This window comes from Perna viridis, chromosome 9 (assembly GCF_037379345.1).
Source record: "Perna viridis isolate PV_CMFRI_1.1 ecotype Kerala chromosome 9, ASM3737934v1, whole genome shotgun sequence".
Classification (NCBI taxonomy): domain Eukaryota; kingdom Metazoa; phylum Mollusca; class Bivalvia; order Mytilida; family Mytilidae; genus Perna; species Perna viridis.
Window position 1 is genome coordinate 30,811,215 of NC_142453.1, and position 15,803 is coordinate 30,827,017.

General features: G+C 31.4%; 1 protein-coding gene across 4 annotated transcripts in view; it reads right to left on the reverse strand.

Annotated features, from left to right (window-relative positions):
- Positions 1 to 7,946: 7,946 nt before the first annotated feature.
- LOC148607775 (uncharacterized) overlaps positions 7,947 to 15,803 on the reverse strand; it is a 46,657-nt gene continuing 38,800 nt past the window's right edge. For 3 of the 4 annotated variants that reach the window (XM_088546995.1, XM_088546996.1, XM_088546994.1), the window contains one exon: positions 7,947 to 11,818. In XM_088546995.1, the coding sequence (XP_088403121.1) occupies positions 11,781 to 11,818 (38 nt within the window). In that variant the 3' untranslated portion in view covers positions 7,947 to 11,780. The other variant, XM_088546997.1, reaches the window with a different exon arrangement.

Consider the following 15,803-nt stretch of genomic DNA (forward strand, 5'->3'; position numbering starts at 1 on the left):
AAAATCTTTTCCCTTATATAAGAAATATTAGTTCAGGAACTCCACCTTTGTTATCAGTTAAAGGTCCCAAGTTGGCATAAACATTCCAAACCGTAGTGCTTTCCGTTGCTTATTTTGAAATTCCTGCCGTTATCAAAAATGGAATTCCAACAATCATTGTGAAATATTTAAGATGAATTTCTTCATTGATTAAGGGTTTAGTGACAATTGACCACTCCTTCAATAGTTGCCATCAGAAATATCAATTTCATATCTGGATATGAATTTTCATTTTAGCGTGTGGTATTTTGTCATGTTTTGTTTTGTTGTTTGTTTGTTTGTTTTTTTTTTTTTGTTTGTTTGGGGTTTTTTTTGGGGGGAGGGGGTATTTGTTAGTTGGTTTGTAGTATATCGAAATTTGTTTGTTCTTTTCTGTTGTTAATATTTGTTTTAACAAAACTCTTCTTTTATTCATTTTTCGTCTTTACCATTAATATCTATTCATTTGATTTGTCAACGTATATTATGTTTTTATTAATTATCTTATTCAAGTTCTATTCAAGTTCCAATGTAATCTTTCATTCACTGATATATACAATATGCTGAAGTACACTGAAGTACATGGTTCGAAAAAAAAATAAAAAGCTTCAATTTTAAATAATTTTCAAATTTCAAATAATAAATCAGCTTTTGACCTGTGATCAATCTAATAATGTGAACATATTTATTTGCGATCTTTCTATGCATATCTACATTTTACATATTTATGCTTATTCGAATGTGTCGTGCTACAAAAACGCATCTTTCTCTTTAGTTTTTAAAATAAGAAAAGTTTTGTTATTTTCAGATTTTATCAAATACATTAAGAAATACGGTCACTACGTAAACAGCTAACTGGAGTTATGCATACATTGTACAGACTGTTTCAGATGTGAATACATTTTTGTTATCATTCATTCAGGATTTTGCACATTGTACAAGTTTCTTCTAAATACTACACACTACAAAAAAAAGCCCAAAGCAACATAATTTGGTATTATCATGATGTGTCAATACAGACTAAAACACAATGCACTTCATTACATTTAATACGTTTAATTACTTTTCGTTCAATAATTTCACAAGGAACAACACTGCAACGCGTCGAAACCAAAGAAGTTGATATGAAGTGACACACTCTATCAAGTTCAGAAAAACGATGATTCCGAAGACCAAAGAATAAGTACATTTTTGATATATTTTATTTACAATTTCGTAATTCATTCATGATATTGTATTTTTCACTTTTATGTGGCAATGACCATTGATTATTTATTTGTAAGTGTGAAATTTTCTATATTGTAATTCATTCACATCATCTACGCAATAAAGAATCGGATATGTATATTTTAAGACAATAATATTTGACTTTTTAAAAGCCGAACTATTTAAAATGGATCTGATATGCCAGTTAACTGTTAGTAGGCCTTTGTTTGTTAATTTGTGTAACGCATAATCAGTTTCTTTATTACTATTTTAACAAGGTACTCAGAGCTTTTTGAACTGATTTTAGGTGTGTTTACTTGTGTATTGTTTTCCGCATTGGATAGATTTAAATGGGGAAGTTTGTGATCACGACGTACTTCAACACCGCTGCATTTTTTGCGCCTGTCCCAAGTCAGGAAATTGTTTGTCTCTGTGAATATTGTTTTGTTTTTACTTTCTCTGTACTTCTTTGTTGCTGGTGGTATATAGGTTCAACTAGTTCGCTGTACCTATTTATAATATTATTTTTGGGAGGGGGCAGCAGCAGCCTGCCCAGTAATGTAAGGATTTCCTCGTCGTTCTTTGAAGACCCATTGATGGTCTTGAGCTGGCATTCTTCATCCAGATGGGGTTGGTGTCTCTTTGACATATTCTTTACTTCAATGCTCCTTATATTTTAGTGGATTAAACAGTGTTGAAGGTGAATCAATTAAAGTCAAAAGTCTTTGATACGGCTGTATTTTGAATCGAACTCATACTATTCATCCTTCGTAGCCAACATGGGGGCTAGAACAATTAGAAAACAAAGATAGAAGCTGCAGGAACAATTATTAATGAAAAATTCAATGACTGGGCGGAAATGATCATGCTTTCAAAGATTAAAAACAATCATGTAGACGTGAATTGTGTGATAAACCCAAATTATGAGTAACAACGGCAAGAATCGACCCCTGAACATTTTGAGTAACTAAAGTTGGACACAATATTCAATGTCAATACAGCCCTGAATTTAAATTGTAGTTACTTGTCTGGCAAGCTTCTTTTCAGAATGAACATGAAAAAATAACTGTAAACCTTGCAGTTTTACTACAATGAAAGTCATTTCTAATAAATTGATAAAATTATTTATTTTGATTCATTAGTGGGCCCTACTTCTTAAAAGGTTACGGCTATATTCATTAAAAACCGTTAAAACGTTTATTTATTTTTTTTATATAAAACCTTAAAGTACAATTTTACGGAGATCCATATACTTTTACACTCGTGTAACAGAATAATGAAAGTCTTTGACTTTTTCAGCCGTCAATTTCTAAAATGTCAGGTTATAATCCAACAAATCCATCCCAGTCTCGTTTTGAAGAATAAGATCACGTGGTACATTTTCATAGATACATTGTACCCATACGCTAAAACAGTTGATATTTAATTTTATATTTTGGGATGCCTGCATCCAGCGAGTTTTTGGTCCTCAAATCCATACGTTTGAGTTCATAACCCCAAGTATAAAATACTTAATTCAGATGGTGACAAAAGTGAATTCATAATGTAAAAAAAAGGAAGAGAGACTCAAAATGCAGTTTAGGTATTTGTAAATTATTGGGTATTTTTACATATGAACAGACATTTGTGATAAAAAGCGATAAACCGATATGCTTGATGAAAGTCTTGCGATTTTGTTAAAAAATAAGATTGAATAAATTAAACCTATAGTCTCGGAGCTTGTGGTGTAAAGCAAACAGTTTCACGAAATCTTTATGGTAGATGCAAGCCATCGGTTTCTCCGAAATGGTATTTTCTTAAGAGAATCATGGTCGCGTTTCCTCGAAATAGTGGCTGATAATGATTCGTGGGTTTGTTTGAAATTTAAGTGTTTTCTGATACTTATGTTAAGCAGAAACAGCAGGAGTTAGCTGCAAAACTCGGTGTGCAAGAAGATAGGGTTTTGATATGTGCCATAAATGTTTCACTTCAGATGTAATCAATTACGAGTAAAAACACAAAACTATTAAAAATATGGAAATACTGAGTTTGTTATGTTTAAAAGATACGAAATAACAACTTTAAGAAAGAACAAAATAAAACTGTATCAGCAACTTATTCGGTTATAAAACTGCGCAGATACAAGAAAGGTGAAAAATACATTTTCAAATATATCACAATAAAGACATTTCATTTCCTTACAGTATTCAACATCAAAATCCTACTCAATAGTCCGATTAGTCATAAATATGAAGTCGTCTGGTTTCTATGACATTTCATTTCTGTGGCAACATAATTTACGGGCTAATTTTATTGTTTCCCAATTCAGTTTCTGTGTTTCTAGGTCAGTGACTACATTTAGGCTTTCAAGTTGCTGACCTTTCTAAATCTTGCACTTATGTATCAATGTACTCACAATGGTGAACGTAACAGATTTTGATAGCAAGTTGCAGTATGAGCAAGCTTTTGGAAGAGTAATCAAGGGAACCAAGGTTATAGCGGTAATCAAAAGAATGTAATCCAGGGACAAAGACCATACATGTAAAACAGACATACACAACAAAGAACATAAAGTAACTAAAATCATACATACAAAGTAACAAAAGTAAATGAGCAACTCGGACTCCACTAAAAACTGGGAGCATGGACCGGGTGCACCGGTAGGGTATCATGTCATTTAAAAATATTGCTATAATAGAAGGATTTAACATAACAGATAAAGATTGATAAAGTCTTTGTAATATGCTTTGTAAATCTTTTTTTTTCTATATTTCTCTGTGTGAGTGTGTTTGATAGGATAATTTTCTCGTTTAAGCAATAAAGTTCTAACAGCAAAACAAGACAGACACACAATTTTCTAGTAAGTGACTATCAGTGTATGCGTGATGATCTACCTTGTAGTGACGTGACTTGCTGAATGTACAAAAAAAACTATTTTACACTTATTACCATTGTAAATGGTAGGTTTACAAGGTAAAAAAAATATTAAGTGTCAGTCCCTGTAAGAATCAGACAGTAGGTGAAACATGGCATTAAAAAAAATGATATTGTAATTTGATTATTTTCACGGAAAACAGATAAGATTTATCATATCATGCTGCACCATTGAGTTACAATTTCATAGAAATGCGCTGAAAATGAACATTTCAAGGGCAGATAATTCTGTCAAAAACCTCATTTTTCTAAAATTCTATTGAAAAATTTCTGAGCATAGCCAGTGAAGCAAAGATCAAATAACGGTCTTTTTAAATAGAGAAAGCATCCTTGAGTGATATTACATTGTCTGATCGGTGAGGTTTTGACAGCAAGTTTCTGATTTTTCCCATTTTGCCTGATCCTTACAAACACTTACACTTAAAACATAATCCGAAAACTTGTCAGAACAGAAAGAAAGCCGATATCCAGTTATGACAATTAAAAAAACACAATCTGCGACTTTTCCCCACAACTTGGATCTAAAATGACAAGGAAGGAAACAGTTGTTTACTTGTTTTAAAGTCATTATATTATGGTTATTAACATTTCCGTTGGATCACGGAAGATTAAACGAGATTTACTCCTGTGTATGTTATAACAGATCTTTGATTCCGTTCAATATGATTTGTGTAATCATCTGTTGATATCTTCGAATTGCTTGGTTAGTGGCTGATATATTTTCCTTCCGAGACGAACATGTTGTATGCTAAGCGAACTTGCAAAAAATTAAAATGACATGAAATGATGCACCTGGTCCATACACTAAGTTTTAAATGACGTGCGGGTTGCTCATTCACTTTTTGTTTCTTTGTACGTATGGTTTTTATTTTTGTTTCTTGTTTTTTTTATTATTTGATTTTTTTCATGTCATTTATTTGTTTCTAAGTTCTCTGTCTAGTCTGTATCCTTGGAATATCTTCTCTCTTGATTACTGCGCGAATCTTGGTTCCCATGATTAGGCATCGTCCTTTAGAGCCAATTAGATGAAAAAGGTAGTTAAATTGCGCTAAAATTACCCCCCCCCCCACCCAGTTGAATTGCATCAACAAAAAAGACTACCAATTGCGCCATTTTACTTGTAAAATATCTTTATATAGCGGTAGTGTTATCAAGCATTTACAAAAAAAAGTATGAAAATAAAATATAAGTTGAGAAAATTTATAAAAAATGCATAGAAGATGTAATCCACATTTGACAAGGTAGATTCATCTTTTATTGGATCAAGTATTAATGTTTATACTGAACAGTAACTCCGCCGGGCAAACCTGCTGGTCAAACGTCCGGAGGGAAGTCCATGTTCATATGTCACGTCGTTACAGGAGATTTAACCATTATCGAAAACGAATCTCTACGTAATATCCTTTCTAAAGGTCACAAGTACCGTGAACCACGCTCCATAAATTGGAATTATAACTTTAAAGTTCTTATGGATGCCGTCGAGGACTATGCATGAAAATGGATAAAACGAGAACAAGAAGACATTGATTCACTGTCAGAGTGGTTAAAGGCCGTGAGGTCTTTAATTTTGAAACGAATGAAAGTTTTAAGTAGGTCAATGAGTGCCAAGGCTACACCAGTTTTCAAAGACCCCGATGTAGCAAAAACATTGTCTACTATACATGACAAACATGTTGTCGTACCAGCAGACAAAGCCCAAAACAACATTGTTTTTGTCTGCAAAACGTTTTATATCCAATGTTTATTATCAGAGGTAGACGTAGAAAATAATAACAGTGATAAGACCAATACTGCTACCACTCTCTCCAAAGAAGAGATTGTGGAAAACCATAAATCTGTGCTATCCTCTTTTGGTCTCTCTACCAAGGACGATGATTGTGATTTACCGTCTATGTACTGGATTCCTAAACTTCACAAGAATCCATACAAACAATGTTTCATAGCTGGATCTGCAAAATGTACCACCAAACCTCTTTCAAAACTTTTAACTTCTATACTCACAACTGTCAAAGAGGGTCTGCAGTCCTACCACAACACTTGTTACTCCCGTAGTGGTATTAATTCAAAGTGGATCCTGAAAAATTTGAAAGATCTTTTGGAGACAATCAGTTCAAGACTATTATCTGAATATAATAGCATTAAAACCTATGATTTTTCAACACTGTATACTTCTATTCCCCATACTAAATTAAAATCCCGACTTAAAATCATTATACATCGTTGTTTTTCCAAAAAAGATGATACACCTAGATACAAATATATAGTTCTTGGTAGAGATTCCTCATACTTTGTAAGAAATAATTTCAAATCATCTTCAGAGGAAGATGTTTACAAAATGCTGGAATTTTTAATCGACAACATATTTGTCCAGTGTGGTGGACGTGTTTTTCAACAAACGGTCGGCATTCCAATGGGAACAAATTGTGCTCCTTTACTTGCTGACCATTTTCTTCACTCTTATGAGGCTGACTTTATAGCTGATTTGATCGGAAAGAAAGAATATCGTTTGGCTAGATCCTTCAGTCTCAGTTTCCGCTATATAGATGACGTAGTATCTTTAAACAATCCTAATTTTGGGGATTTGATACATCGCATCTACCAAAAAGAACTTGAGATAAAGGATACTACAGATACTGTGAAGTCAGCTTCATATATTGACCTACACTTAGAAATCGATGCTAAAGGAAAAATATTGACCAAACTTTACGACAAACGTGATGACTTTTCATTCAGAATTATCAACTTTCGTTTCATCTGTGGCAAAATCCCTTCGGCTCCTGCGTATGTAGTGTTCATATCACAACTCATACGCTATGCCAGAGCTTGCCGAAACTACGTAGACTTTGTATCGCGCTAGAAGTCTAACAAATAGGCTTCTGGAACAGGGTTATGTTGCTACAAGATTGAAGTCATCATTACAGAAGTTTTATGGTCGTTATCATGAACTCGTGGATCGTTATGTATCCATCAGCACCATGAAAACTGATTTATTCAACGGGTCATAGTTTGCCTTTCCTCGTTTGTCTACCACGGACTTGACTTTTTATGAGCGACTCGGCGGATGTTTCTAGAAAAACAGAGGACGCTTACCCTACCAGTGCACCTGGTCCATGCTCCCAGTTTTCAGTGGAGTCCGAGTTGCTCATTTACTTTTGTTACTTTGTATGTATGATTTTAGTTACTTTATGTTCTTTGTTGAGTGTGTCTGTTTTCCATGTCTGGTCTTTGTCCCTGGATTACATTCTTTTGATTACCGCTATTACCTTGGTTCCCTTGATTACTCTTTCAGTATTTTGTTTTTGTTTTGAGATGTTATAATAAATAATTTTGAATATTTGCGGTATATATTATTATCATAATAATATCAGAATGATTACAATTTTACCAGTATTTTTTTTTTTAATGTGTTCTATCATAGATTTTCATCACTCTATTTTTAAATTCATATTTATTTAATTAAGCTACTTCTGCTATCAAATATTATTAGAGGGTACTATCGTTGTTACATTTAATATCCGAGTCCTTTGCAATTGTATCAAGATGCACGGATTTTCGGGATACAACTATTACTTTTACCTTTAATAAATTTTTTTTTCTCAATTTCTTTTAACATCTAGTCCGCATTCTCCAATTTCGTTAATGATACATCACTTAACATCCACCTGATGAGACGTCGTATTATACCAAGAAAAGGCTTGGGCGATTTGTTTTTATTTTTGGTACAATGGCATCAAGGATGTTCAATTTGCAGGTCGGGTATTTCATTTTTGTTATTAGTAACTCTAAAGTTAAAAAATAAGACAGCTGTATTACAATACACTATAAATATATCATTTAATAATTATTTAACTAAATATAACTTAATTTTAATCTATATCATAGATTATTACCTATATAATAATGTTGAAAGCACTACCCATCAAACTATATAGCACTCAGCCACATGTGTTGAGGAGGATCCAAACTCAGCTTTCCATATATATCGATTTTTAAAGACAGACTTAAAACTAAAAATCTGCTTTCATACAGAAAGAATACATATATGTATACATTACTGTAGTGGTTAATCTCCTTACATAAACCAAACATAAACTTATATATTAGATTAGATTCTACATATAATTAAGTAGAATTTCAGTAAATAGTTCATATAGTCAACTAAATAATTATTTAAGTACCATTCTGTGTAAGAATCAGGCAATGGGTGGCACATCATTTTCCTCAATTTACACTTTTTTGCCGAAAATATATTCAGTCCACCTAGAAAACAACCAAAAAAGCTATTTAAAATCATCCTGAAGGATCTGTGATGTAGATATTTTTTTACTGCTTATATAGGGAAATAGTGCAGGAAAATTTTCCCACCATTTTTCCATAGTGCATTTCAACTAAATTTGACCTATTGATATCTAAAAAGGGCAAATTTTACAAACAATTTGATGGTTATTTCTGGTGATTATCAGGTATAATAAATTGATTGATGATATAAAATCTCTGCGTTTTTTCCTTCATGTACCACACCTTATATATATTTTGCCCAAATCTAGACAGAGAAATACTTAAAAGCAATGACAATGTTTGTGTTGGTACACATTTAAAATTTCTTTCAATAATTTAAAATAGAATTTATATTGTAAATAAAGTAATTGTATTAATGTAAAATTACAAAAAAACATGGCCTGTCTAAAGTGTAATAGTACAAAACTTGGACAAAAGCATCTTATATAAATGTAGTTACACAATACACATAAACAAGACCAAAGATTAACAATTTATAATACTAAATGAAGGAGGAAGTAAGGGACAAAACTCTTAATCAATTTTACATCAATCTCATGTAAGCATCAAAGTAACCTGGATTGATTTCATTCTGTTTCAAATGAAAGCTTGATAGGCTTCAGTGAAATTGAATATGATACAAACACATCACTGATTTCAAGAGTTGTTTCTCTTCCCCTAGGTCTACTTTCTAAACAAACCCAGCATTTTCAATGCATACACAACATATGCAGATATATTATTTTATAGTGCAAGCAAATTACAAACTATTTGTCAGAACATGGAACAAATTATTGTTCTCTGGAAGATATAGTATGTGACTGAATAGTCAAGCAAAACACACAACAGGGAAAGAAAAAAACATAAAAAAACCTGAATAGAATTTAATAGCTCTAAGCAATATTCAATGATGAAATAATGTTTTGTAATGCATTATAACAACCAAAAAATAAAACGCAATGTATTGGAATAGTTGTATGGAGCATAATAAATGTTTTAACGTTTTTCAGTAAGAAGTCACTAGATTTTTTCTTAAAATTTATATATAATTGAGCAAATGTAGACAATGGAATGTTGATAGCATGTTAGAGGTTTTAATTTCTAGAATAATAAAAAAGACTTTGACATTATGTTTTTTACAAAATATGTCAATGTCAAAATTAACCCTGTGAAACAAATTAAATCAAAAGATAGATGAATTCCATAAAAAGTAGGACAAAATTTCTAAATATTTAACTCATCTACAAATAGTATTGTGATATAACAAGAAATGAAAACAGTACAAGGGCAGATCCAGGATTTGAGTTTAGGGGTGGGGGGGCGTTAATTGAATTAAATGCCATGCAAAGCAAGGCAAAAAAATATTATGGGGTGAAACTTGTAGTAAAAAAATGGGATTACTCTAACAACAGGAATGGACAGCACAAGAAACATGGAGGCACAAATAAATATCCCTGTCCCTCTATTTCTGAGAAAAAAAAGGAGATCACTACACTAGCAATGACTTTATTATCCAGAAATTAAATGATTTCTTTGATGTGATACCATAAATTGTTAATGAACATTTTAATAAAATCTGTACATGTAAATATCACAGTACACCGGAATGCCTTCCAAAAATACTGTAACATAAAAAAAAAATATTGTGCTGACTATATAATTGCAAAGTAATGAAACAACGAAGAGTGGAAATGCCATGTAAATAAAATAAAAAAAAAAAAACAATGATTGATATTAGAATTTAAAATTGTGATTTTTTTCTGTGGAATGTAAATTTATCATTTTAGTGTAACAAAAGCAAACGCCATGTAGCTATTTTAAAACCTCCTAGCCATTCTATAAATGGAGAAGTTAAATGTCATTCTGGCTCAACAATATAAATTCCCATTCAAAATAGTTGACATACTATGAATGTTTTTTTTCCCTTTTAAATAAGAGGGGTTCCTTGAATCTTCCTCTACAAGATATTCGTAAGTGAAAAACAAATATATAAAAATAAGAGTTAAACAAAACAACCCATTTTACGATGATGAAATTGAATCTGAAGGTGAAAATATTATGAATATGTTCTTAACAGATGTTTTATTGTTGGGTATATTGACTACCTACATATTATGCGAAAGGGTTGGTCATAATGGAAAACCAAAATAGATCAATTCAAAAAACACATATATGCCACACAATGAGATCAAGATATCAACCCATGGTGTATTATCATTATTTAGTACTAATATATTTATTTATAATTTTAACATTTAATCATAAATTAACATATGTCTAACAGGAGTTTCATTATCTGCTTTTCTATAGTTCAAAGTGTTATTGAAAATGCAGAAAATGTATTTGTTTAACTGACCAACCACTACCTTTTCATAAACGAAGAAAGTCTGGTGTCTAAAAAATATCCTAAAAAGCCATAACCCTGCATCTACCTGAAGTATTACTACATGTAAGTGTGCAGCCAAGTTTTATTAAAGGAATGATTTATATATGAAGAAATTACCTTAATCACGTGATGCACACTCAATAACCTGTGAAGCATTTTCAAGTGTTCACCATGGGCATTACGGTTATTTTAAATATGCAGTTGGGAAGTGACTGTTTTAACTTAATGCAGATGCAGATCATGTTTTTTATAGTTTTGCATCTTTCCACTGGACAAGACATCAGAAATATAACATAGCAGAGGCATATCAAAAAAGGCAAATGTTATTTCAGAACAAATGGCTTCATTCCTCATCGGCAAAGTTTAAAAATAATACTCTAGTTATTTATATGGTAACTTACAGCAAATGACAAATTGAAATCATGAAGTAAAGACTAAGGATTGTTCATAAATCATACAGCACAAAAAATATCACAGATGTCTGGAAAAAGAAAAATATCTATCGAAAAATATAATTATATAAATGCTGATATTTTTAGCACATTACAATGAAAACATATCAAGACCTATTTCTATGAAGCTAAACAAAAGCTGCAATGCTCTTATTTCATCAAAATATTAGCTGTAATAAATCAATACCAAAATATAAACTTGATCCAGAATTAATGTGAAAGTTACAGTTTTCTATCCTAAAATACCAACTGTTTACCATTATCTCTACTAACACAATGTGATACAGCATTGTCTTGAACCCTTAGAGAAAATGCACTTCAAATGAAACTGGTAGAAAAAAAAATAGCAATTGCAATCAATCATCATACTGCAACACAAAAGTATATGATTGAATGTTTTTAATCAAAAACCTTAAAAATAACAAGTAACTACAAAAACCAACCAAATAAAGAATTGTCAATTATAAAAATAATAAAATCTGGTCCTCTTGTTGACTGAAGAATATTTAAAGGGTCAGTAGAGAATGTCACTTGGATGATTTTACTGATGCAAGTAACCCAGAACCTGCAAAGAAAATTATGAATAATTAATGATAGTTTATCTTTCTTCATGACTTCACAATACCAGGTAATTCTATTTAGGGTACAACATTTGTTTTCTCCTGGCTGAGAAAATACTTAAGTACCATTCTGTGGAAGAACCAGCAATGGGTGGCTCATCATTACTCCCAATTATTGCCTCCTCTTTTTTTTTGGCCTCAAATATATTCAATATATCTAGGAAATAATCAAAAATCTGTAATTTTTAATTTATTCCCTCTAGCCTTCTTAAATTAATCCTGAAGCAACTGTGATATAGGTATTTTGGAATACTTATATAGGGTGGGAGTTTTCCATATTGCATTTCAACTGAATTTGACCTATACATTTCTTATAAAGGAAGTTCAACAATCACTTTGATGGTTATTTCTGGAAGTTAAGTAAAAATAATTGGATAATACCATAAAATCTCTTAATTGCCACAGCTTATACACATTTTGCCTGATTCTTAGACTGGAAATTATTTAAGAACGTCTTAATGCTACCAACACAACTACACATTTTACTCTGTGATATCCCTACTGAAAGGGAACAGAACATGACAATATAATTATTTCTACTTGAAGGAAAGCAGGACAAGTTTGCCTTTTGAAAAAGTGTTGTTTGGACAAGGCAAAAATTTTATTTTCTCCAGAAAGGGAGCAGAAAAATACAACTATTTTCTTCTTGTGAAAAGGAACAGGAAAAGTAATCTCTTCTAGTTAGATGAAAAGCTATCTTAACAAATCAATTTCTGGGACATAAAAAACTATCATGTCCTCATTAAGAGGAGCTTACACATTACTTCTGACAAATATTTCCAGTTTAAAAATCAAATTTTGTCATCTAACATTTCCACTGATAAATTTTCTTTAGATTTTATTTAGTCCCATCATTAAAGTTACCTCTCAAATACGAAAAATGTTAGAATTCTTCAAAACAAACATAAATAAGAAATTTCCCTATATACTTTCTTTAGACCGTAGACAAATAGACAGTGTTATAAGACCAAAAAATAAAAGTTTGGTTTATTCCAATCAGCAAGAAAAACATAACGCAGGCAGGTAGAAAAAAAAAAAAAATTATGTTGAGTTAATGAGTAAACAAGGAAGATTTTAAGGGTGCTTGAGCCAAAATTGCCATCAAATGCATAAGGTAGCATAAAAAAATAAGGGTAGCAGGAAACACATGTCTTCATTTTTTTATAATTTTATTAATATTATTCTTTTTTTTCTTTTTTTTTTTGCCTAACATATCTAGTAAATTATGGGCATCAAAACCAACCAAGCAATGAGAAACAAGTATATTTTAACACTTATCACTTTTCTAGTGGATATGAAAATAATATTTGTTAATCAAAACTTCCAACATGACTTTATCTTAATTGTAAATTAATGGAAACAGTACTTCTTCTTAAATCCTAACAAGTTAACAAATCATTATTAGCATACTATCACCATGGAAAAGCAATATACACCATTGTTCAACACTAACATCTACAAACCCAAAAGCACTGCAGGGAAAAAATCAACTTAAAATTGATAAGCGGTCATAATATAAATCAGTCCTGACAGGAAAGACCATTATATTTATTTACTATTAGCAATAGAAACCAATATCTAAAACAAAATGTTCCCATAAGAGTAATCCTAATGTAAAGTTGTACTTTTCTTTTGTACTGTCAAACAATAAAACTCTTTTATTGTTTATTGAAGTTATCCTCAGTGGATGTAATCCTGGTATGTAATTAATATAGCTGTCCCTGGATGCAGCTAAAAGCTTTTAAATAGCAGACAGAGAAATCATGTGGAAATTTTCTTTGCATTTTATATTTAAGATGAAAAATGTTTATTTTAGAATCTGCAATGCTACTGCTCAGTATACTCAGCAACCAAAGAAATGCACAACTTGAGTATTTTTCTTTGGAATATAAAATTCAGATCCATATTTACTTAAATGAGGTGAAAATTTGACTTCTATAGCATCCAATTCTATGAAAATGGAGGATTTCCATATTTTCTGTAATGATCCTTCAAAAAATTGACATTTTTCAGACATTTTTCAAAAAATGAAATTTTTTTGTCCAAAACTGATGCAACATGTGTCTCTTTACCAAGGCAAAATAAACATTTTGGATTGGTGATTAACTTTTTCATAACCACTACGCCTTAATGTGACTAAAGTCAGGCAATATTTCCACTTCTTTGGATAAAATGATAATCCTCTATTGCCATTTTACCAGGCAACCCAAAATCCTTCAATGGCATGTTTATGTCCAAGAAGATGCTTATAATATTTTAGTATTTAAGTACCTCAACCTGTGGAAATTGTACAGCAGAAAAAACCTGGTGCATGTTTTCTGTTGCTAAGTATAGAAGCTTTAATCAAGAAACATGTCATCATTTTAGTGCAAAGATTCATGTGTGAAAATTAATGACTAGGTCATGTAGGTTAAACGAAAAAAATGTGTAAAATTTGAACCCCATTTTTCAAACTGAAGCGAAACTTGATGCAATTAAGTTTAAGTATTAAAACCCATAAATAAAATACTTCAGCAGTCAGATGTCTTAGGAAATGTTTGTGTGGGGGTTGAAGTGACTGCAAATGTAGTAAAAACTAAACCCTCATGCAAACTTTCGAATTATTGGTACCCTAATGTTTTTGTATAGGCTATTCAATATCACCTTGACCTTTTTTCATTCTTGTTTGTTTTGTTTTTCAGTATCACGAAAAAAATATCTCCAGGTTTGATATCCAAAAATACAGTTTGTGTATTGTTCATAGTGTACCATGTTAGACACCTGCATGTCTCACTCTCTCTCTCAGGAGAAATACCTAGACAAAGGAGTTCATTTCTAAGACTTTTGAGGAAAATTTTGGGAAAAGCCTATTAATTAAAAAGCAATAGTTCTTATGTATTCAGCAGCAGATCCATTGAGGAGGCAGTTCAAAGGGATGGAAACGTTTCTTTGAAAAACTTTGTTAATTTTGTGAAAATGGTCAAATGCATAACCTGAACCACTACTTTTTCTGGAACAGCCTCTTTTCAATAAATCGGAATCCCTGCTAATTTACTGTTGTGATAATAGAATATGGTAGACAATAACTAGTGTACTGATTTGAAATAAAAACAATATACAGATGAGGCTAAGAAGTGGAATAAAACGTGAGGCTTTGTTGATCATTTTTTCCTATTCTAGCCATATATCGTTTTTATTTCAAGTTTAATTTTTATATGAAGTATTTTTTACATTTCTTCCCTACTAGTGACCCACCATAGTGATGCTATGACAAACAGGTAGTTCAGGCAAGGGTAGGAAAGCTGGCATACCCATAGTGTCATTTACTGTCAGTAGCAAATGTATCCCCAGTAAATATACAGTCAATGCATTTTGGTTGCTCAAATAGAACAATTCAAAACTTGAGAAGACAAACCAAGATAAGATAAAATAAAATTAATTCTAGCAAGGATCTAATTATATACATAACTATACTAAAGCTATCCAAAGAAAACATGCTTCAGAAAAGAAAAAAAAGTCACTTTAAACATTTTTTTTACTAACACAGTAGCAGTTGATATTATTTGTTTTTAAAAAAATATTTCTAATTTTGTACTGGAAAATCTGCAGAACAGTTATCACATCATTTCAAACCTAAATGCTTTACTCATCACACTTAGAGATATCAATGAAAAATAACCACTTTGCCAACACATATGAAGGGAGCTAACTCATATCATTCAACCCATCACGATGCATTCTGTAAAAGATATTGGTGCAATCACTTCAAATCCATGATGATAATGTGGGTTATGCTGAAGAGAGGAGGTGTGTTTAGCAATGAACACTATTTCAATAAATTATAAAATGATTATAAGCTCCTATTTAATACTGCTTAAGATAAATCTTAGATTCCCATCTTTGCCTAACAGTTAAAATTTAGTTATCCCCACTCCAATACCCTCTTATGGA